The sequence below is a fragment of the Ips typographus genome, linkage group LG1, assembly GCF_016097725.1.
Source record: "Ips typographus isolate SLU linkage group LG1, UJ_Ityp_2.0, whole genome shotgun sequence".
Lineage (NCBI taxonomy): Eukaryota > Metazoa > Arthropoda > Insecta > Coleoptera > Curculionidae > Ips > Ips typographus.
The window spans coordinates 27,118,738-27,144,867 of NC_138422.1; the positions used below are offsets into that span (position 1 = coordinate 27,118,738).

General features: G+C 34.2%; 2 protein-coding genes across 5 annotated transcripts in view; one reads left to right on the plus strand and one right to left on the minus strand.

Annotated features, from left to right (window-relative positions):
* twin (CCR4-NOT transcription complex subunit 6-like twin) overlaps positions 1 to 26,130 on the minus strand; it is a 118,868-nt gene that overhangs the window by 30,585 nt on the left and 62,153 nt on the right. Inside the window, exons 1-2 of one of the 4 annotated variants that reach the window (XM_081995575.1) lie at positions 22,947 to 23,425; positions 22,770 to 22,818 (exon numbers count right to left, since the gene is read on the minus strand). The exons of 1 other annotated variant lie outside the window; for it this stretch is intronic. The gene's annotated coding sequence lies outside the window, so the exon portion shown is untranslated. Of the gene's footprint in view, positions 1 to 11,156; positions 15,581 to 22,769; positions 22,819 to 22,946; positions 23,426 to 26,130 lie in introns of those variants that run through there. 2 more of the 4 variants (XM_081995573.1, XM_081995576.1) reach the window with 2 other exon arrangements.
* Positions 18,119 to 18,939, plus strand: LOC145734999 (uncharacterized). The gene is made up of 2 exons (XM_081988689.1): positions 18,119 to 18,243; positions 18,301 to 18,939. Exons 1-2 carry the CDS (start codon positions 18,148 to 18,150, stop codon positions 18,937 to 18,939), a joined length of 735 nt encoding a protein of 244 aa, XP_081844815.1. The 5' UTR covers positions 18,119 to 18,147.

Below are 26,130 nucleotides of genomic sequence, written 5' to 3' on the forward strand. Positions count from 1 at the left end.
TGTAAAGGCTTCAAAATATATTCCTGTCAATTCAATTATCATCAAAAACGATAATTTTGCTTATTAATGTGAGAATATGTGAGATGTATTGACATAATAGATTTTAGTGTTCACTGTTCAGCTAAAGTTTCAAAATTTTGCTCGTTATGGTTTGTCGATAATGAATTGCGATTTGCGAACAGTTCATCGTGCCACCTTGTAGATTTATTTAGTGCTAAAAGAGTTCGTGGTCTGCACGATAATCCGCTCATAAATATCTCGGCTATAATAAGCTTTCACGTATTCCACTGCGCTTTAAGCAAAAACACTCGAACGAACTTAGATCTAGGGATCTTGGCGTCGTTCTCCCCCTAAAAAAAGCCACCAGGTCTGGTCGTAGATCAATTTTCTCAGGACGTTATGCTGCCCCCGAAGGCACAACCGCTCATTAAATTGACGCAAAGGCGTTTTCAATTGCTGGAACTCACGAAAGTTGTGTCGCCTTTGTGGCACTTGAAACACGGTCTCGTTCGTCTTCGCGGCTTTTTAAAAACCGCCACGACTCAATAAAATAGGGCTAAAAAGCCGTTTTCCATCACGATCGTGCGACAGACAGCGGTTAATCTGGATCCGCGATCTCCGGTAAATAGTGTGTTACATTCGCCGGATAAATTGACCGAGATAAGCACCGAAAGAAATTTCGGGTATCGGTGTCTATGACCAAAAATTGCTTGCCAATTTTTAATGGATATTAGAATGCACGATAATCGCCCACATTTCGTGACAAGATCAAGTAAAATTTGTTTAGCGACCGACCTACTCATGGTTTTTGTTATGTTGGAGTGGAAATGACAATAAATTGCCCATTTGTCCACAAAAATCCAATCAAAGAGGTATACTAACTTGGAGTTTTGTACAGAAACTAAAATAAAAGCATCTCGGCTCATTATTGTCATATTCAAAGAATTGATGACCAAGCCAAGGGTATTGACTCTATATTTTTTTCAGTTTATGCTCCGTTGGTGTTCCAAAGTCGGTCCTACATGTCCTTATTACAATAATTATGTATCCACATTTATAACACCCACACGGATGCATTGTCAAGGCAAGACCCGCAGACAAAGTCGTTCTCTTGTATGTTAATATGTAGGGTAGGGTAGATGCGAGCCAAGATTGTCCTTTGTTCACTTCCTCCCGATAAAGATCTCGTTATTAGAGCCGCGTTGCAGGACTTGTTTGCACGCGATTGATTTCTTGATGAAATTATTATTAACGGTCAACGCAAAACCCAGATTCAGGAGATTCAAGTAAAAGTAAGAATCTGTTATGCTGATCGGGCTCGAGGCGAATACTATAGAACAAAGCGTAATTCCAAATCGCCACAATATATAACTTTCCATTTGTGCCGTTTTGTGTTGCGGAAACTCGGTCTGCTGAATATGGTTTAAGCAGTCCACACACGTACGATATTGTCATATTGTATCAGTATTGCTTTGTATAGAATATATTAATCGGTTTGAATAAAGGGTATTTGAACGTATTAGCTTTATTTCAGCGTCTAAAAAGAAAAAGATATCTCTTTCTAGAGATGGCTTATGTAACTTTCTCCACAAAGAACTTAACGAAAAACCATAAAAAAATTCTACAAGTCTTTTCCGCAAATTTTGAATTTCTCCTTCCTTACAATCTCCGAGACAATCTTAGTAACGTATTATATTAAGTTAATTTAATATTTATATTATTCTTTATTAGTTTTGCTCCGCATTTCTATCCTTCTGTTCATTCTTCCAACATTCTTTAAACTCACGTGGCATATTGTCTAAAAATAAAATTCTGAGAATTTTCCATCTCTCCTGTTTTCTAGCTTTTATCGAAATAATTTCAAAATCATTTTATCTTATTTCAGCAGGCATGAATTGCACATCACATTCACTTAGAAGAGTGTGACACTCAATTAGGGACTCAAAGCGAAAAAATTGTGTTGGGTATTACAAGTAGAAACTAAAAAGTTACTTTCTAAGTTAATTAGTTTTAATTAGACAATCAACACCTCTTCCTTATGCCAAGTAATTATTATTATCTGGCTGCTTGTATCTACTTTCTAATGACAGAAAAAAAAACTGATACAGTTTGTAGTTTGCCTCTGGTAAGCTATATTCGGTAAGTTTATACAAGCCTAGCTGGCAACTTTGAAGGAGTACCTAAAAGAAAGTCAAGTCCACAAGTTAGCAGAACTGAAAATCTGTCTGAATAAAGCCAAAGCTGGAATTAAGCTGTTTTATTGCAAGATTGCAATAGTGGACTTATTGGCATAAATACAGGGTGGTCCAGTTTTAAATGTCAATAATTCACCAATCCATAGCCAATTAAAAAATAAGTTGACATTCATTATGTCATTTTCCTGAAAAGTGCTTCTTAAGAAAAATACAGTCCTTCAAATTTCTGTTTAAAAAATTGTTTTTTTGTCATAACTGTCAGACCGTTGGAGCAATATTGATCAAATTTGGAACAAGCACTTTATTACACGTTATTACGGTCAAAGACCCAAAACTAACCCAACCCAACTTAAAAATTGTCTTGGAAAGGGAAAATTCACTTAAGAAGTTTAAAAAATATTATTGTAGTCAGTTTTCATAGTTTCCAGACAAACTAAAAGACTTTTTGACTTTGGAAAATTGAACTAGAAAAGATAAAAATTTCAGAAGCTTAAAACCAGTTTTCATGCAAATCGAGAGACTTTAATACTAAAAATTGACTCGTAGACGTAAAAACTACTTTTTCAAGAATTTGTTACTACAAATTCATACATTTAAACCTTAAAAATTGACTTGAACCACAAAATGTGACTGAACTAATGAAAAGTGACATCAGAAGCTTAAAATTTGCATTTGAAGTAAGTTTTCATAATTTGAAGACAAATTTCAATATTTTAGTCTTGAAAATAGTCTTAGATGCAGGACATTGACATTAGATTCATAAAAATTGTCTTGAAAACTAATTTTTCGTGCTTTTTACTTTGCTTTTCATTTTCTTCGAATTCTGGACTATTTTTAGTGCTTCAAAACTGCTTTCAGCTTGGAAAATCGAGTTTCAAGACTATATTCACCAAGTTATTGGCATAGCAAACTTAAAAAACAATTTTTACATTCTTCATAGACTTAAAATGGCATTCGAAGCTTTGTCACTATTAAATCGACTTCTAGACACCTCAGTGCTAAAAATTCGGGTATTTCTTACTAAACTAGACTGTTTTTGGTGTTTTAAGGCTGTTTTCAGTGCCTCAAATCGAGTTTCAAGACTATCTTTACAATGTTTTTGACTTATCAGGCCTAAAAGCCAGTGTGTCCACTGACCATAGTCTTGAAAATGTTATTTCACGCTTCTTCACTATTAAATTGACTTCTACACTTATAGGTGCAATAAATTGTAGCATCTCTAAGAAACTCAGACTGTTTTTAGTGCTTTTTAAGACTGAAAAATCGAGTTTAAGACTATTTCCAAAAGTCAAGTTTCTTCTTAGTAATGAAAGTAAAAAATTTTGGTACCAAATGCTACAATAATAGTCTTGAGAACTAATTTTTAGAAATAAAATGTCCGAAAATTTAATTTACTTCTAGACTTGTTCTCCAGTCCAGATAATTGAGTTGTACACCAATTAAAGTCTTGAAAATATACTTTTGGACTCTCTTTAGTCCTAGTAAAGTCAGTTCTAGCATTAAAAGGCAACTTTTATATTATTTTTAGTATTAAAAAATGAGTTTCATGCACAATACAATCTTTGTCTTGATTTCCGGACTTTTTTTAGTTCTTGAATGCCAGTTTCAGACACTCAACCAGGATGGCAGTCTGAGAAAGTGAATCATAAGACCATTCCTAATAGTAAAAAGCAAGTTTTTAGACTATTCAGTACAAATTTGGACTTTCACAAGTCTTGAATGTTCAGTTTTAAACAATAAAACGATTTTTTAAATTGAAATTTGGAGGACTGTATCTTCCTTAGGAAACGTTTTTCAGAAAAATGACATAATGCAAGTCAACTTATTTTTTGATTAGCTATCAAATGGTGAATTACTGACACTTAAAACTGGACCACCCTGTATACCATAACTCTGAATCAAGTTTAAGTGGGAAAAACGTTTTGAAATTATCTCTAATATGAAAGTGTAGAAACTGCATTTCTAACACTCATGAGAATTAAAATTGTACTGTTTCAAGAAGGGTCTCATGTTTACTAGGAACACATAAGTTTACATGTGCAGGAAGATAAAAGCTGTTTTTTTTGACCAATCACAACTACCTACTGTGACTTAGATTTACATTTGACACTTGGAAAGGCCAAATTTGACAGAAAATATGACTGCTGCCTAATGAAATACATATTTTTTACTTGACTTGTCCAACAATCAAGCGCACATTTGATCAACACCTGGCTGATGTAAACTAGACCGTGTACGGTGCTGGGAAGTTTTAAAATCAAGGTCAGCGAATACACGATCATCGACTCTCCCATATTAATTTATCACCGTGGCGTAACTAAACTTTTTTTTCAACGTTTTAATGGAGGCGGATTAATGCAGAAATTTCACGAGCCGAAGGAGTAACCGGTGCGATAAGAAACCGTCTGCAACTCAAAAGAAAAAATAATTAGTTAAGCCTATCGAGAGTGTCAGCGTACGGATTAGTTGTGGTTTTTGCGTTTGTTCCCATCGCAGCCAGGTTTGCTGGTCGTTTTTAACGCAGTCCCGACACATTTTCTCACTCTCGTACCTTGCTCCTACAACTTTCAAAGAGTCTTCTAATTGAAGTCCGTGGTAACTTTAGATGGCCTATCGGCATGAAATGACTTTGAAAAACCCCACAAATGCTCCGGGTAATTGATTAAAACCAGAAACAACAGTGCAGGTATTTTGAACCATGCCCGCATGTGCGTTGGCATTTCATACAGCATAGCAATGATGAATGCCTGGTTGGATAGTAAGTCAACCGAACGAAACGCGTGTCGCTTTAAAATATTTTTTGCCGAAATTCCAGAATCGAGAATGTCTTGTTTAAAAGTAAAAGTTTTAATTTTATACATTAATTCTCCCGCATTAGGTCGAAAAATTCAAAACCAGTTTGAGTAAAGATGTGGTAAAACGGTAACGCTCTAGCTGGAGAATCAAGTGAGCAATATTATTCATAAAATTACAACACATCGGTTATGGTAGTCTAATGATGATAAATTGGTACAAATGTTAGGTTTTAATATTTTAACTACCGACCTTCCAACAAGCCAGATCTAAATCTGAAGGATTGATTAACCACTACCAGAGATACAAAAACAAAAACATTGTATTTGTGTTGTTACGGTACAACAACGACACAATGTAGTCTATCAAATCAAAACGCAGCTTTTTCAGAGGAACAAATAAAATTTTACGAGAACTATTGTTATTTAAGAAATAACTAACCTAACTTATCTTAATTTAGTGCAATATATCGATTTATAGCTTCATGAAAAAAATATGGATAATAAAGTAGAAGGTAGTGTTTAAGACAACTGTCATTGCTGTTGGCTGCAAAGCTACAGAACACGTTTTGATACAGTTTTTGGAATTGTAACGTAACTGAGAGTTTAGAATGTAAATTGTGACAAAGTGACCGTTGCCCATATCTGTCAACCCCAGCTCAACAAGATCCAGTCGCCAGAATCTTACAATAGTTGTGTTTATACATGGTGGCCCAGTTGGTTAGTATTTAAACAACTAAAAACGTTACAGGGTTGTAAAACGTTTACTCTGTGAAAAAATCGTTAAAAAATTTTAAATTTCAGCGTACCAAAATACAATATTGCCACTAATAAAGTGATTACAAAAATATTTTAGAGATTTCTAGATTTGATGTTTAAATTACCAAATAAAATCATTCTACGACCTCTTGGCTTATTTCATCAGCCAGTAAAATTAATTATTGGACGATCAAAATAAACTAAACGTGTCAATTTAGTAACGTGTTAACTTTATTAGTAAAATTGCTAGTTTGAAGTAAAGAAAACAAAACAATCTGAACTCACTAAATCATCTACCTAATCAATGTATAGGACAGGACAGGAGATACCTCCGAAGGGTAAACCACTGGGGCATTATAGTGTACAAACTGTTGGAATTAGTGGGCATTACTTGGGAATTGGCAAGATTACTAAGAATAAGTAGGCATTACTAGGCATTAAATTAGTATTATTAATAAAATTCAAAAGATCTAAATTGTATTATCATCACATCTACCATTGAAACATAAACATAAATAAAGTAAATAAAGTTTGGTAACTTCAATGAAATCCGTTGGAAAAATTATGAATTTTGCAATTTTACTTTCAAAAATTTTGACTGTCTCTAGCGGCAAAACCGTACAACTACTCAATCAACTTTATACGTCAATAAAAAGCTCATTTCATTAGCTATCCATTGACATATAAAAGCTTATACAAAATGTAGCAAATAAGCTAATTATTGACGATTGAACGAAAAAATGCACCAAAAAAGTCATGAAAAAATGAGTCATCTTTGACGCCCTCTAGTGGCCAAACCGTCCAACCTATTAACCCTAGTTGGGGTTTTTCAGAAAGCTCATTTCATTGGCTATCCATTGACGTATAAAACTTTACCAAAAATAGTGCAATTAAGCGGGTTTTTGAGGATTAAACAAACGGATGCACCAAGAAAGTGATAAAAAAAATTGGTCAAATTTGACGCCCTCTAGCAGCCAAACCATCTAACCTGTCCACCCAAATAGGGATATTTTTAGAAAGCTCATTTCATTGGCTATCCATTGACGTATAAAACTCTACTAAAAGTAGTGCAATTAAGCGAGTTTTTAAGGATTAAACAAAAATACACCCCAAAAAAATTGGTCAACGTTGGACGCCTTCTAGCGGGCAAACGGCTAACCAATTAATTTTTATACGTCAATGGAAAGCTCATTTCATTGGCTGTCCATCGAGATATAAAAGTATATACAAAGTGCTACAAATACATGTGTGTTATTTACGGTTTAGTGACAGGATGCACCACAAACATTTTTTGACTGGTTAAAGGCTAATTTTACTATAGAAAAACACGGTCACGTGACTTACTAGATTTACCACGACGTAATGCTTGGAAATTTTTTGAAAAACTGTATTTGCAAATGACTTGACTAAATTTGACAATTACTTCTTTAACCTTCATTAATTCGGTTATTTTGACAGTTACAGGGTGATTCAACCTATCAATTTAAAAAGTAATTTTTTTAAATAAGTGGCATAATACAAACTTTTAATTTTGAACAGAGAATCAGACAGAATTATAAGAATGTGTTCCGTTTGAAAAACTAGACTTTCTATCCTTTTTTAGAAGTGATTTTTTGACCACACTGTATTATATATTTTGACGTCTTTCTGCACCCATTCCTAGAACAAACCTTGTCTAACATGACAAAACACAAAAACCAAATTTCACATAAAATGGTAAATATCTCAGAAACGGATACAGATAGGTATATGATATTAATACACGAAATATGTCTAGAATTTGACGTAGAATACAAAAATGCAAAAATATACAGGGTATCCTATTCCGGTTAATTCGTTGCACGCATATTTTCTTATTTTTACTTTTTTTAATTAAAAAACGGTTTTTTTAGACTTCCAGTTGTGATAATTCAGGAAGTTTATTGTTAGGCTAGTTTAGGTTAGGTTGATTATTAGGAATTACTGGGCACCCCTCGGATACCTCTAGGTATATCAACATTTTTATTTAATTGTTCATGTCAAGTAGATTTAAATCTGGTCTATCCTCAGGTCTACATCATTACAACTCTCTCAACTGACACATAATTTTAAAAACTAACACACTAGATTAAGTATCCTAATCAACACGGAATGAAGCAATCATCCCGAGTCGATAAGTACCATTCGAGATTCAAGTAATTAACGTTTGCGAGAGCATAATAATTAGTGTGTGTGTGAGCCAGGTTCTTATGTCATTATCCCACTAATTTCGAAACATACCCATTGAGCGTTATGAAATTCAGAGACCGAGCACACAAATCGTTAACATGTTTAGAATGTAATCGGCCTCAAGGCCAAGAGTGCCGTCGATCCTTAAACCTCCGGGTGTTCTGAATACAAAACAATCTGTACGTGATACAATGTGTTTTAATAAAACTCATGGGCCGGATTAGAACTTAGAAAAATCAATAGGATTTAGATGGTTTATTAAATAAATATGGAGAAGATGCAACAGTCCCAGTTTTACTTTACTACCAAGTTCTCATAGAATACAGCTGAATTACCAAGCAAATCTAGTTCAGTGGCAAACTGAAGAAAGACTTTAATAAGCCATAAAACCGTATCATAATAAATGTTTTTCAAAATATTTACTGTCAAGTCCCTAGCCAATAAAAGGAAAAATAAAAACTCAAATTACATTTATTTCAACAAAGCAGGAATACCCCGCAGACTAGCCACATTATGTCCGACTATGTAGGTAGCTCTTACGAATATCAATAAATATTCCCTGAGCATAAACAGGTACCATTTGATCAAGATGCGTAAAGTTGCCGTCATATTGAAGGTGAAGACCGGTTCAAAGCGAAGCTTGCCAAAAGATGGAAAACAAGAATACAGAAGTATAATTGCGGATGTAAAACAGATGAATGTCAAACGGAGGAAGAAAAGGCAGGTTATCAAACATACTAAGAAAAAATGTTCACAGTCACTCAGACGAATCGTCCTTGATGAATAATCTTAGGCATTGCGACAGTTTGGAAAGCAAACAACATAGAAAATATATACTGAGATTAGACTAAACCTCTATGAACGGGTTTTAATCATCAGAAATGGTTCCCATATGATATTGCCATTACATTTATGCATAATAAAAGGATCGTCGAATGCAAATAGAAATTCTAACAAATCGTGGCTCATTGAGTTTCCGTAATTATTTAATGATGAACAAGTTAAGACAAATAAGCTTTGGAATTGCGAAGATAAGTAGCCACAAGTGTAAGTGACCCAGATTTTCAATAACGTCATTAAGAATAAACAGTATGGGGAATGAAAACATACTCTAAATACAGCTATTTAAAAATCATCAATACGTAAAATTAAATATCCTTTTTAAGGACATACATAACTACTGAAACGTCAATAAATAACACAATTAATCAGCTCTCTTTTTATAGCCATAAATAAGAAAAGTAACAGTTATATTAATTAATCATAATGGCAGTGTCGTGTGTAAAGTTTAGTGAGTTGAGTGAGTGAGAAGTTTTCTAGTAGGTGTGACATTGGTGTTCCACAAGAATCAATCCTGGGCCCCATTCTGTTAATTTTTAATAATGACATTCCGGAATATATGATTGAAAGTACAGTGGTTAAGTATGCGGATGATACCTCCATCATGTCATCAGCAAAAACGGAAGCAGAATTGGATGGTAGAATAAACGCCATTATGAATGGTGTTTCAAAAGTAGTTTATTTCTTAATATCAATAAGACTATATTGTAGGTTAACTTTAAACTGTACAGGAAGGAAAGTCTACAAGCAGTTTACAGTTAGTGAGATTATTGAGTCTGCACGTAGATGAACATTTATCATGGCAAAACCATCTAGATTTTTGCTACCTAATTTTTGCAATTTTACACTTATTATCTAAACAAAACTAAGAATATTTAAGAGATGTTTACAATAGAGAGAAACCAAAATAAGCCTCTTAAGGGGCACAATCTGCAAATCCTATTCATTATGTATAGGAAGCGTTATTTATGTTTCACTATACAGGGTTTTTCAATGAAAAGTAGCCACCCTGAATATCTTCCAAAATAATTTCTCTGTTAAAAAATGCTAAGACACGTCAACAAAGATTCCAAGGGGGACATCTTTTTACGTAGGAGTTGAATTTCTGCCATCAGCCCCTTTGCCGCCATAGCCACCCCCACTAAGTTTTCAAATGGCACCATACCCTGTGTGGCACATCGTTGGAAAGGGTATTTCATAAGGAATTAATTGCACTATTTTATTTGTATATTTGCGGTGTCAGTTGTCGGCATTCATGTATTATTCTCTGCCTAAGGTCTGCAATATTGGCCGGTTGTGTTGCACAGACTTTAGATTTTAAATTCCCCTATAGAAAAAAGTCCAACGGAGTGAGGTCGGGTGATCTCGCAGGCCATTCCATGGGACCACGTCTACCAATGCATCTTCCAGGAAATCAATTGTTCAGATATTCTCGAACGGGAAGTGAATAGTGTGGAGGTGCACCGTCTTGTTGGAAAATTAGTTGATTTTCAAATAAATTTTCATCATTTTCTAGTAGCTCTGTTATGGTCGGATCAACAGTGGTGTCAAGAAGCTCAAGATAATTAGCGCCATTCAAATTACCGTCAATAAAAAACGGACCAACGATGTGGTCTCCTAAAATACCTGCCCAAACATTAAGTTTTTCTGGATATTGGGTATGGGTTTCCCTAAACCAATGTGGATTCGTGTCTGACCAATACCTACAGTTATGCCTGTTCACTTCTTCATTCAAAAAAAACATAACATACACTCATCACTGAAGTAAATATTGTACAACAAGTTCACGTTGTTTGTCAGATTAGTAGACATAATTTCACAAAATTGTAGTCTTCTATCATAGTCATCTTCGTTTAATTCCTGAACCAATTTTACCTTGTATGGATGAAAATTGTGTTTTTTTTAAAATTCTCCATACACTGCTTGTCGAAACACCCGATGCATGGGAAATTTGATTTAAAGACTGATTATATTATCCATTGCAACGTGTCCCAATACAGCAACTTCAATTGGTTCATTAATAATTTGTCTTTCAGGTTGATGTTTTTTGTTTGTCACTGAACCAGTTTCCATGAATTTTTGCATCAACTTTAAGACATACTGATGACCAATTAATTTATCTTATCTCTTATCTTCTATTCTTTCGGCAGTCGTGTAAACCATATTGACAATGTTCCTTCAAAACGAACTTACAAGTTGACCGACTGAGGCAAAAACATGGAATGGAAAACAGGTATTCGGTAGTGTTATCAGCAGTTTGACTAAAATAACAAAAAAATGTTTTTATTTTTTTTGGTTTGAATTCAAAGCAAATGTACAAATAAAATAGTGCAATTAATTCCTTATGAATTACCCTTTCCAACGATGTGCCACACAGGGTATGGTGCCATTTGAAAACTTAGTGGGGGTGGCTATGGCGGCAAAGGGGCTGATGGCAGAAATTCAAATCCTACGTAAAAAGATGTCCCCCTTGCAATCTTTGTTGACGTGTCTTAGAATTTGTTAACAGAGAAATTATTTTGGAAGGTATTCAGGGTGGCTACTTTTCATTGAAAAACCCTGTATATTAGTAGTTAGTATTATTTGGCTTGTATAGACTTAAATCCAACATTTTTCCTTGAATGTTTACTTATATCACCAAATCATTTGGCCAGTGGGCGCAAACAAATTTTTGTAATAATTTCATTCGAGCGTTCGAATGTGTAACCAAAACGCAAGCAGAAACACAAATTAGCTTTGAAGGTGGTAGCAACAGAAGTGCAGCAAAACGCAGACAAATGTGTGAATAACCCCCTCGGCCAGATATAAAATATGATCACATTAAATCACAACAAAACCCGATACTTATAATCAGATTTATTAAACGGTTCTCGGGGCCAAAGACACCAATCACTGGAATCGTGATTTGCCATGGTACGGCGGCTGTCGGAAGGAACGTTCGAATAACTTAAATATTAAAACGGCGGGCCTGAGGAGGAACGAATTGACATTTAAAGGTGACGGGGAGTTTGAAGCCCACGGTTGTTTTACGAAACTCTCGATCGTGAAAAGTCGACGCGTTTAGGCGCGCAATTACGTACATGTAAGAAGGAGAGACGCGGAAGTGCATCCCGCCAAGTTGCAGAAATAATAGATGACGAATGCGATGTCGTAACGGCATAGTGAAAATACCGAGATGACTCGATATTGCTCGAAAGTTGCAACGGGGCACTCGAAAACTGCTGAGTTAATCTTCTATTCTGGCGAATAATAATAATAATTAGGCGTAAACGCTCTCAGGCTCAGGTGCGTTTCCTTTTCGATATGATAGACCGGCAAGTGACTGTATAATTCATAGTTATTAATAACTACTGTTAGCGGATGGCCCACCCGATCTGAATCCGGGCGATTTTTGATCTGCAAAAATCCCATACGGCTTTATAACATCCATATATATTATCTGGGCGTTTGATCAACGCAGACTTTAATTAACGGCTTAATGAATCAACGCAAAGAGCCACACACGACGTGACATCGCCATTACAACTTACCTCTATACACGCCTCTTTGCCGACTCCTCATTTGACTTATGTGAATTAGCATACGACAACACTCGAACAAAAAAAAATCATTTACATACAATACAATGAATAATCGGAGCATCTAGAACAAAGCGACTTGTAGTTTATGACAGGTTCGTGTTTTATTAGGGCGTTTGCCCCGTGTACAAAGCAATGATTTTCAAGCGAGACTTTGTGTAATAGCACTGCACTCCCACTGACCTTTTATAGTATGGAAGTCAAGATATTAGCTTGTTATTTTTGCCAAATCTGACAGGCACACCACTTCCTGGCGTCGCTTTTTGTTTATTTTTTAACAATACTAAAATCTATTAATGATACATGTATAATAATGCTTCAGTGATTTATGTCAATATCTGTTCCACAAAATTCTTGTTGTTTTCAATCTTGTCTTTGTTCTTCTGTCGATTCTGACTTAATATGATAAAAGTTCTAGTCTACTGCCAAAGAAAAAAGCATTTTCGTTTCTACTATTGATCGGCCCAGGTGATTCGTTAGAAAGCTAGATAGTTAATTTTGGAGATAGTTTTGGTCGAACAAGAAATCGTACTTTTTAAATGCAATTGGTTAGTGGTAGCCAAAAAGTTAATAACCATTTCTATGCTATACAGGGTTAGCCACTCAAACCGTTCATTAAAAGTTTATCAGGATCAAATATTTATAGAAATTTAAAATTTTGGGAGTAAGATAAATACGATACGTGCTATATTTTAAATGGAACACCCGGTATATTATTGTATTTTTGAATAGTCTTATCGATTTCAAATATGTTTGATGTATCATAATCTATAGCTATACGCAACAATTTTCATAATATTGACGTTTGAAAAATTACATTTTTAGTTTTTGGAGTGTCATACCTGCTAAACTGAATAAGATAGAGCAAAACGGCTTGCATGATCTTATCTTAACTTCTTGAGATCTACTGCATGGTCATATTACAAAATTTGACAGGTGTCATTTTTTAACTGATATAAAATATTACCAAATGATAGATCTCACAAAATTAAGATAAGAACATGCTATTCATTTTGCTTTAGCTCATTCTGGTTAGGAGTTATGACACTTGAAAACCAGAGTGTCATTTTTCAAACGTCAATATCTCGAAAACCGTTGTAGATAGACATACATGAAAAATATTTGAAATCGATAGGACTAATCAAAAATACAATAATATACAGGTTGTTCTAATTAAAATAAGCAAGTTGACAACAAATTTGTCAGAAAGATCAGCACTCATCAAATTTCTTTCAATTCCAAAATTTAAAATTTCTCTTAATATTGGGTCCTAATAAATTTTTAATGAACGGTTTAGGTGGCTAACCCTGTAGATTTGGGGGTTGTAAATGGTAATTTTTGTAGGTTAATAAATACTTTTCCTGCTCAGCTTTTTTATGAAACCATACGAAGCATGTAATTCGATATCTGTTCTGATCTGTCTGCATTAACAGTCATTTTGTAATTTAATATTTTTGTTCCATAGATTTTTCTTCTTTGAGAATAAGTTTGAATTTGAATTCCTCGTATCATGATTTAGTTAAATGAATTTTCGCAAATTTCCAAAATACGTTAAGCACAAAGAGAAACGCAAAAGCCTTAACAATTTCTATATTAAATTGTCAATTTGTATTCTAACGTCAATTATGAAGACACCATATCGCTAAGTTTGTAGTTAAAACTTACTTGAACTTTAATTATTTGTTTTAACTTTTGAGATTGGTATGACCTCCAGAATTTTATGGAAAGAAACTGTAAAAATTGACAAAAAAAAATAACACCCATTACCTACCCGTGAGTAATTAGTCACTTTCATCACTGAATCTTTGATGCAAGCTGGACTATTTTCTGTCAAAAATCAGGCAAAACTATAGGAGTTAAAAGAATAACGATAATTCGCAAACTTAACCAATAACACCCAATAAATTACATGGAGCACCACTGTACCAACAGGATGAATGAAGAGTTAAATGTTTGAAGCCAGATGAATAAGACTACCTGAACTGTATGACTGACTACTTCCGTCCCTAGAACTTACATTTTCGGTAAACCATCAAAAACGAGATTATGCAGAAGCAGCTATTGAAAAGAATCCGAACAAGCAGAAACACTCAATACATAGACTTAAACAGTTAATTTTGGATGTGATTTCGCTACATCTGCGAAAAGATGTTGGAAATAGGAAACAACTTTTTTAACTTGTCTTTTTCAAACTCATTATTCGAAAACAGTAATGATTCCAATTCCTGTAATGTAAACTCATATCATGTTGACCGTCTTTATCATACACTGTCAGTCTCTCCATGTTTAAGACAAAATATCAAGTTACTATCTATACGCAATGAGCATTAGAAATGTATACAGCAGAAACAGAAATTGAAGTTTGTTAGATGCAGCATATTGAAAGGCTGTTCTCAGATTCAAAGCGTATATATGAATTTCCTACTAGAGGCGAGCAGCATAATCATATTTAGCCAAGAACGTGGTCACATAAATCTCCTCCCTGTTAAAAATGTGAGATTTATCGCAATCAAATCCATTTCCATCCGCTGCATTCCATTTAAGAAAACCACCGGCGATCCTCGGACAGATGTCAATTTGTCAATCGTTTTTCTGTTATGTGGTAGTCGATCAAATTTTGGAATCTGGTCTTTTGCCGGAAAAAGCGGTGCGCGATATCACGCCCCAGATACTTTCAACTATCGCCATTGATCATACTATTAATTTATCATTCTGGACTGTTATAATGATTTATCTTGGCAACAATACGGAATAATCGTTGGCTGCTATCTTTCGATTATGCCGTTCTGGCGGGTGCAGTCCGACAACCGTTATGTCTCTTCAAAAGTACAATTCGCATCGGGTGGGGACGTTTTTCTGTTTCCTGATTAACTGCAAGATCCCGTCAAAACGATCGCGTCCGTGACAATATAATAGCATCAATAGACGCCTACGTTTGGGCACTAATCGAGTCTCAACCACGCATCGGTGGGATCTTCTGCGGGGCAGACGTTAATACGACCTTTGTCGGACGCTTTGTCTGCTAAAGACTGATGGTTTGCCGCTTTAATCTTTAGTTTCCTCGATTATATCATGTGCAACGGTAGTTTGTCTGCAGTTTTTCACGTGGGAGGAGATCCGTACATTTGTTGGAGCGCCCACTGAAAAATTAGTCGGACAACATCATCCATGGAAATCCTTAAAATTATGTGATGACAGGATCAAATATCTGCAATATCCAATTAAACTAGTTTACATTTTTTTAAAAAATATAGACTATTATAGTAGTATAATGCCATTTTGTGACGAACCAATTTCCTTGGAAATAATTGAAAAACCCTGTCTGGCAGCGAAACAAAGAACTGAAAGGCAATAAATTTTACAGACTTACAAGAGAAACTGTTCTTGCCTTTTTTTAATTTGCATTATGCCTTTGAATATTCATTAATTGAACTTCCGTATATTTGTTCTTATGCAGCTTCTGCTAGAAGCAGTTAATGTTCCGTTAAAATTAGTCGGGTATGCACTGATATTTTTTGCAATTTTTCAAATTTTAATTTAGTATGCATGGTTTAAAGTCATAACAAAGTGGTATGCAATTTTTTTAAATTACATTTAATGCTAGCAGTTTAAGTTCTTTGTTGTTGCAAGTACAGGAGTAATTTATTTACAAATTAAAAATAGGTATACGAGATTCATATCTTGATTACTTTGACTATTTCACTAACTTCTCAATCTTTTAAAGTAGTGAATGACTTAAAAAGCCTCAACCTACTTTATTTACATTTATGTACGGAAAACTTGATTACTTATACTTTTTTATACAGGTTTCTGAATTAATTATTGAAGTATAACGTTGATCAAAGTGTGCATCGACTATCAAAGATTTTAATGTTTTATTTGGAATAATTATTGGGTTTTTAATAGCTTTTATGAATATTCAAGCATGATACTAGGTTATAACACAGTTTTTTTACTGAATTATTTTGCCGTTTCAATCTTAGTCAATAGATTAATATTATTATATCATTCAATTTAAATCCAAGTTATCGTTGTTAGTTGTATTAGTAGTAAAATAGATGAACAACTTAAGATGGTCAAAAAATAACAATTATTATTATGGTTTGGAGTTGTACAATAGAAAATACAACAAATCAGTTATGAAGTTACCTAATGAATAGGATATAGATGTTAGAATAGCCAGCTGATGGTGTTACTGCTTTCATTATATGAGAGGTACAATAATAAGTCTACACATAATTAACACTAGTAAAAATGCCTAAATTATTTGTAACTATCCACAAATACTGTCTAAAACTGAAGATTGAAATGAATGAAGTGGATGATATCTGGAATTAAATAACCGGATCCTACTTTAGTGGAAATGAAGGTCAATTAAAAAAAAATTACTGGCTTTATGACCATAACACTCTCTTCACTAATTGGTAGTAAAGTAACAGGCAGTATTAAAATATAATTAAATAAAACCACTACTGTTCTTGAAAGTAAAAGCAAAATGAGTAAAGGTAAAAAAAACTTAATCCTTTATATGCTAATTACTTGTAAGCCGATTGTAAACGGTCATAAAGCGGTTATATTGAGAAAGAAAGATAACAGACACGATGAAACAGATTATTCCAAAGACCTGGTCGAGAAGGTAGTTAATTAACAGAAGCGTGACAATCTCCTTAAAGAATTAATTTAACTGGGAGAAGACCAACCACACAATCATAAGGTTGGAAATAAGACATTCATAAATCTTTGAAGCCCTGCATTGACAAAGAAAATGAGGTTTCTTCAACCTTCAAAGTTTGTATCTTCAGATCGAGTGCACAACAAAGTAGATAGGAAGCGGAATCCTACTTAAACATCCTCGCCTGCTGCCAACTGACGACTATTTCCATAAATCGTGTCGGTTAATTTGCATTCGCACTGATAATTGCGAGACTTCTCCCTATAATAAACGCTCGATAAAAGTGCCCAGTTCTATCAGGGCCTTTGCCAATAAGATTTATGAACAAGACGGTTTAAATGGACAACTTACTGCATGCTGTGAACTCGTCGAGGTTTTTCTGTGTCATTGCATTGAATCTTCTATAGATCATAATAATATCACAAATAATTTTGGCGGTAATAGTCAGGCGAACCAGAACTATAATGTTAATTTTTGTAGACGTTTCGAATTTGTAGGTACTATTAATATCTTCAAATGATAAAGTTGTTGTATATGTTGTTTGTATTAAAAATAATATTTTTCGCCGATTATTGTCAATCAGAATATCTTTTTATATTTAAGTAGTAATACACCTCTCCTATTTCTAATAATGAAAACTGTCCACCTATGATGTACCTACAACAATAATTATACCTGTTTGGTTGCTATGATTACGGTCTTAAATAGACATCTTAAATAAGCCAAAATTGACATCTAAAAGTTTCGTCAAATTTATAAGTTGTTTCTTCATAATGGAGACTATGGAGAGTGACGACGATGTACCACTAACGCCTCCGGAGGTGCGAGAAGCAGCCAGGAATGTAGAAATTAATCTCCTACCGGAAAAATCGAAAAAAATATTTGAAGACACATACTGCCGATTTATGGATTACCGGAAGAACAAGAACATCGGTTCGTTTTCAGAAAACGTGTTAATCGCATATTTTGCTGAGCTGTCTCAAAAACTAAAGTCTTCTACATTGGGAGTGTATATTCTATGCTCAAATCCACCTTAAGCACTCATCATAATGTAGATTTGGCAAAGTATTTGAAACTAAGGGCTTTTTTAAAAAGGCAGAAAGATGGATACCAACCCAAAAAATCTAGGGTGTTTGAGGAAGGAAGAAGTTATTAACCTTTTATCGGAAGCTCCAGATGCCAACTATTTATCAACCAAAGTAAGTTTCAGAACTGAGGATCGAATTTTAAGTGAATAACCAAGTATTTTTGTCTAGGTTGCGGCGGTTCTTGCGATTGCCGGAGCATGTAGAAGTGACGAACTTGTGCGAATGCAATTAGATGATATTGAAGATATGGGCAATAAGCTATCAGTTTCCCTTCCTGATACCAAAACGAAGAGACCGAGATCTTTTGTGGTATCAGAACACCTGGACATGTATAGAAAATATGCTTCTTATCGTCCTTCTGGATTTGAAAGCCGAAGATTTTTCTTCAGATATTGGAGGGGTATAGCATTAAAACAAGTTATTGGAATTCATAAATTTGGTACTATGCCACAAGAGATAGCAACTTATTTAAAACTACCAAATGCTCAGAAGTACACTGGACATTGCTTTAGAAGGACGTCTGCTACTTGGCTTGTTAATTCTGGAGCTGACATCACAATGCTAAAAAGACGAAAGAAGGAGGATGGAACAAGTGTTGCTGAAGGCTACATAGAGAATTCAGTCGAAAGCAAATGTGTGATTAGTGAAAAAATTCTAGCGAATATTCCCACCTGCAGTGACAGTGGGAAGAGAAAAGATGAAACTTCTAGTTCATCGGTGTATTTGAAAAATAGTTCTAACGAAGTGAACGACAAATCAATAATAATAGAAGGATGTTCTCATTTTACTGTTAATGTTTATAAATAATTATATATATTTTTGAATGTTTGACTCCAAAAATGTTATAGTTTTTGGTGTTTTTTCTTAATAAATGTTAAATTTTATGTTGTAAAAAAGATTAATAATATAACAGACATATCTTTCTTCATGGCCTCGTCTTCGACTCGGCAATGAATAGCGCAACGGCAGTAAATGTGCTACTTTTTCGCCTTGTAAAACAAATAACTATTTATACAGATCACACTTTCTCCAGTTTATCTGATTCCATCCTATCTTTCAATCAGATTAATTTTTACTTTATTTCTTACATCTATAAGGTTTTTCTCTACAGGTTCAAATTCTACAACAAGTTAGTACCCATTCTCTTTTTGGTTAGGTTAATTTCATGCAAATACTGTATTTTTAATTATGATATGTCATGATTAATTATGACAAAATTGCCAATGATTTATAAAACCAGCTTCTGGAAGCCGCTCATTAAACAATTTACATATTGAGTTGCAAAGTCTCAAAATCAAAATAATACCCTCGTTTTGACATTTTATGGCAAATTATTGCCGAGTACACCATTATTTGGTTCACGTAAGCTCTCTGCGTGAATGGTAGCCGGTACAACTTGTAAGTAAGCAGTAGAGGCCAGTCCAAATCTGAGACCACCTTGTAACAAAACCACTACCCAAGAGTAATTACTGCTTTGCTTACACTCTGTTATTACGATTTTGGAAGAACCTGATCCACGTATAATATTTCACCGGCACGGCACTAGACAATAAAATTGCTCATCATCTCGGTGCGGTGAATACCCAAGTACCCGTACCTCTATAATGTAAAATAATCAACTGGTGCGTGTTTGCGTGGACGCTAGATAATATTTACCCCCATAATACCAGGCTGACGCTTCCTGATCGTCTAAACTGCGTCTTAATGGCGTTTTTTCCTGATCGTTTAGCAGGTGTTGGTCTTTAACGGGACACTGTTGAAGGGTTTTAAAGATCCTCGAGGGGGTATCGGTATCTTGAACTTGGGGGACCTTTCAGCTAAGTACTGCCTGATTGGTATGGTAGGCCTGAGAGTGTATTACTGTAGCAAACACGCTCGTTCTAAAGCGTTGGATTGCACGTTTGTCACACCCAATGTTGTTTGAGTTACTCGACGACCGTAGTAATTTGTGGAATTTTTTAAAGTCGCTTCATTAAAGAATCGCGATAGCAAGGGTGCACTTTCAGGTCACGTCTGAACTGAATAAGATGTCAAACTGGCTTAATTAGAGCATAATTAATATGTAGGACATATTTTTGATGCTAGCATGAAAGTTGTAATGAGTAAATTCAAGCAATTAACTTTTGTTTATTCAATTAAAATCGTTGTTCTGCTGATATCATTTCATTCTGTTCTGGTTGTTTTATGGAAGTTTGTGTGGAAGACAATTTTTTAAGAAAAATTAATTTAAAAAAAAGCCAAAAGAAATGCGAACAAGTTACTTCCTGAAAACAGAATTCACCTACTATTTTATGAAACAATTATTAAAAAAAAATATTCTCACATACTCGTCTTAAACAGAACACATTTTTCAACCAAGTATATCGTTGTAATTGGCAATAAACACTGGTGTGAGACTAAACATCACCAGTAAAAAAAAAGCTAACAGGATCGTATCTAATATGTTTTTGCAAGTATTCCATGTTGACATAGAATGCTAAAATATTATTAACCCAAATATGTCCACTAGGCTGCTAGTAACGCGCTTTAATACTGTTGAGTCGTGTCAACCACTTGTGCTATACATTGGCGCATCGAATGGTAATAAGCGGAATCTCAGGTCGATAAGCCTATTTTGTGTGACTGAAATCGATACTCAATTCACATTGAACTAACCTGAAATATCCTAAAGCTGCTAATTTATAATGGACCGAAACATTATCCGTGTCGTAACATGCGTTGATCGTTAAAAACCTTAGCGTATTGCGTTGGTGCATTTTAAATTCTTTTGAATGGGCACGCACCGTGGCTTCGAAAGCACATTATTAGTCTATCGACACTCGATTTGCTGCTTATAAAGTGCATTATTGCACATTATTTAGGATAGATAAACTGATTATTCTTTACTAATCAAAACGTTGTATAATTGGCGAACCAACAAGTTATGGAAATTTCCAAATTATACATAGGAATCCAATAGAATAATGAAGGATAACTTTGTAAGTGACATTTGTCAGTCAGTGTGCTAAATCGGATGTGATGTCATTTGACAGTTGGTCCCAAGATCAGACATCCTGATAAAGTGGTCCCGTGACCAAATGTTGATTGACGTCACACTGATGCATGTTACTTATCAAGTGATGCTTTAGTTTGGTCTAGAGCATTTGCAATACATCCCTCTTCTTATCATAAGATTCCTATGTTTAGTTTTGAATACCTGTATACGCCACGATTGTAGAGTATTTGTCAGATGACACATGTGCAGGGTCATCACTTTTTCGCTCTAGGGGGAAAAGTAAATTTTATGGCACGCCATTAGAACAAAAGTGTGTAGATTCTACGTATTAAAACGTGGAATGTCATATTCTAGTTTCTTTGGTATTAAATGTTTTGCAGAAACCGAGGCAAACATTGTTAGTTTCTTACCTATACAACAAAAAAATTAGTAGCCATTATTTCTTAATGTGAACCAATCAGATAACTGTAATTAAATTTAAATTAAATGCTACAGGAGGTCCAAAGTAATTTTGCATTTCGAAATTTGACTATTTTACCTTAAAAAATGTTTAACTTTTTTTAAATGGCACGTCTGCTATATTATTCATCTTTTTTCCAACAGCTCGTACAAATGCACACCAAATTACAATAATTTTCCATTTACCATGACGGTCTCAATCTTGATTATTTATTTTAACGAAACAAAAGCTATAAAAAATACTACAAAAAATCGGTCACTATAATTTAACAGTTACAATTCAGGTAAGGAAAAGATAAAATTTGGTTGAATTATTGCTAATTCAGCGAGAACATTTCTCCAAACCATTTGATTAAAATCGGTGACGATTTTCTTCTCTTTTAAATAATCGACGTCTAATGCCGGTAATTAATCCATAAATCAAAGAGCGTAATTGAATTCACAAAACAAAATTGAATCTAAATCGGGCCGCAAATCAAGACCACAATTTCCTCCTTTAAATAGTTTATGCGTTTAACCTTACCGACTAATTTCCCTTTACCCGAGGCTTTAAGAGTTAATTTCGTAAAGCGGAAACGTAACTATCATTAATTTTTTTTACATGTTTCTATCAACTTTGTGTAAGGCACGTACTGGTTTAAAAGCATAACTGATTAATAATAAATAATCGTTTCAAGCAATCATCTCCTTTAACCAAAACTACTTTGTTATTGATCGAAACAAGAAACAGTGTAAAATAATATGTTGGCAGTACAATTTGATGTGAAAAAAATGTGACTAGACTAACTGAAACTCATTAACTATTGCAACTTTGTTGATTCCTGTATCCCAGCAATGTTGGTTAACGCATGTTAAAATTTCAAAATCGTTCTATTCCTGAACATGTATTTCTTAAGACGCTTTTTCAAATAACTACAACACATTCGCATTTGATTGCAACGGAAACTGACCGCGTCCATTACTCTAGGTCCATGCCACTTATCTTTAAATTATAAGCTTAGATTCTCAGCGCTTTTATGGTACGTTTTTAGTTTCCTGTATGTTTTCAGGCCTATTACAGTTTAATAGCTGTCCAGTAAAACATATGGCCTATATTTACGGCAATTTAGCAAGAAATTCGGGCCGATAAATCCGATCTGTTATTGCGCATAACCACATTGAAAGAGAAACCGACTCGTCTTACCTTAACTTTCTCCTAGGCAAGAAGTAGGTCGAATTAAAGCTTAGTTTACCTGCAACAAAAATATGATTTAGCTATTAAAGTTGGCAACAATGCGTCGATAAATAATAAGCGATCAACGAAGCATTAAGTTTATTGGAATATTAGAAATGGCAATAGCATGACTAAATTATAAATTACCATTGGTAGAGACGTTTTATTAACAGTAAATTATTGTTTTATCTTGCTTCATCTGGCTTTAATAACCGAGGGAATTCTAATTACGCAACTCTCGGTCGAAGAGGAAAAATAATTATTTCATCACACATGTGGATTTCCAGCAGTTAAAGACAAAGAATACTACGATCGTTGAGTCAATTTGCATGTCCTAGAAAACACTTTCACATTTACAACACTCGCGGAAAATAACATATCAGCAGGATCTAACTAAAACTATTATACTGTACAAACCAATAAAAAAAGTTATTAATTGAATACTTAAACCAAATTTAGAATACATCGAACGATGATGATGATTCAAATTCATCAATGTCATTGTATCTAAATATGTGTTCTATAACAACCCATCATTTTCGTCTTGGGACTAAACCCGAACGACCACCATCCTTTTAGGAAGCGATATACGCGAATTATCATAACAAAAAACGTGTTAATAGCCGAGTACAATGTGATTAATCGCGACGTGATCGTCACGACAATTGAAAATATCCACCGAATTTGTTTTTGTAGCCTTGACATTGGATTGACATTGTTACTAGCTAGAATAGAAGTTTTGCGTCTTGAAAAAAATCCAATTGTGTTGAACGTTGTTAGAGAGTTTATACAACATTGTTAAAAACCGTAAGCACAAGATTGAAATAAAATTTGCTAGATTTTAAAATAAAAATTTATAAAAAACACTTGATACACGGTGTATACTATCAATCATCCTGTATATTAGTAACTGGGCGTGTTGGACCAAAATCTGATGTTAACACTGATTTTAAGTAGATGTGTGAACGATTTATCTTTTTTTTTTCTTAAATTTTTTTAACTTATTATTTAAATTTTACTTTATATACACACACTACATCTATACCTATTAAAAATAGGCTATTGTCCATCTATGATTTGTTGAAATCAGTGAAAAATTAAAACGTATTTCTTACTTATTGAGACTATTGAAATTCTACTACAATTTTCTCTTTCAATCAATCTAAATTTTTTGTTTCTTTAAGATTTTTTTCACAATTTTGCAACTCTTTCTGCCTATGCAGATTATTATATCCAACATCATGACTATAAAATATTATATGTTAGAATATAATTTTTTTCTCTTTCTCCCCTGGATTCTTGCGGTAATAATTTTTTTCACTTTTATTATCTTAGCATACAGGGTGAATCTTATTATATTACACATAAACTTAAATTACATTATATAAAAAAGTCACGCTCAAAAAATATCTCTTTTGACTTTCTCCTGAACATTTCTTTGTATATTTAGAGAAATTATGTGTACTTGTCATTCCACTAGAAAACTATTTTAGGATTATATTTTTACAGTTTATTAGGTAAACCTGATTGTTTCCCCACTTTTGAATTAATTTATATTGCTCCTTTATGACTTCGAGCTGAGGAAATATAGAAGAGAATATTCGCTTAAAAGATCGCTCAAGTGAACTTGAGTTAGATAGTAAAGACAATGAAAAGGCGATAGCTAAGAGAACTAGAGTGCAGTAAGTTGAAATGTGAAAGTGATTATAAAAGTAGTTGATTCTTCACTGTAATGGCTCATAATCATACTGTCTGTTCTTCAGGCAGAGAGAAATCGTGTTTTTGAGAAGATAATGGAATATCACACACTGCATCAATTATTTTGTACTGATGATAGTAACGTCAGCAATATCAAAGAAGTTTAAATTAAATACTCTCTGTATAACGATTTGTTGCAGTTTCAAGCTTACAAAACATCATTAACGCCTGATAATGTTACACTTGACTAAAATTACACCTTTATCATTTTGCTAGCCAACCGTCTGTGGTTAAATGCTGTTTACCTTTTAGAAACACCCTGTATTTTTTTCCGAAGTAATGACGGGCTCAATTTGCGCTCCAAAAGTCATTATGATCTCGTCTTATGTAATCTTTCTGGTTTACCCGAATTCTAGAATATTTTGTTGCATTATCCACACGGGCTGCAATATATTTGAATTATTAGCATACCTGAGACACTGTCCGCGATAGCTGAAGTCACGTGTGTTGCCGCGTTCCCCTTAAGAATTGGTCACGTGACTCTTTAACAGTGTCGTAATGGGGATTGTCAAATTATTGTTTTCTTATTTATTAACACTGATTTTTGCAGCTTTCTTCCTGACTGTAGATTCCATTGTACTTACTATTATTGTCCTAAATTAGGTTATTTTGAAACATAGTCGACTGATTGAAATAAGTCTTTTAGTACGCATAGAAACAGATGTTATTCTCCTCATGTTTCTGGATAAGTTTTAATCTTTTTTGGACCGAAACTTTAAATTAAACTAGACGAATTACTGTTGACTAGATAGGAAAACAGCCTGAATATATGCAGAAATAGTCGAATTGAAGTAATCCCTTAGAAGGCTTAGGAACCTTAAGTCAGTAAAGGGTCACGATTTTGAAACTGCTTTTTTGCTTAGAAAATACTACCATAAACACAGGGTGGTTCAGTAAAAAGCGTATGCTACGTGCAAAAGTTTATTGATCCTTTGTGAACCGGTTTCGGCCCTTTAGGCCATCATCAGCACTCAAATTCGTCAGATCAAGGCCGATCCACTGGAGATCACCACGCACCAGATCTGACAAATTTGAGTGCTGATGATGGCCTAAAGGGCCGAAACCGGTTCACAAAGGATCAATAAACTTTTGCACGTAGCATACGCTTTTTACTGAACCACCCTGTGTTCTTCACAGTGCACACTTGGCATTACCCGCTAAACTACCATAAATAAGACAATTTTGGTACTCATCACATCACAGTAGTAGCAAATTGAAGCATCAGATGTAAGATATATCTAACCTTATGTGATTTCGCGATTAGCTGTAACATACTTTAGACACCTTTCTGGTTTTGAGAGAGTGCAGTGCAGCAACTCCTGCAATTTTATTCCTATTCGGTATTTGAACCCTCTCATCTGGGACAAGATTCAAGTGTGACCACAGGAACATTCAACTAAACATCATGATTTGACATACAATTTCATTGTTTCACAACTGAGGGCTTGACAACAAAATTGAAAATTATACTCAAGAAAAGTCATTAGCTGACCTACTTACAAAAACTTTCATCGTATGCTGCTGATTCTTAGATAAATAACAGGGACATTGCAAACACTGCTAATATTCGAAG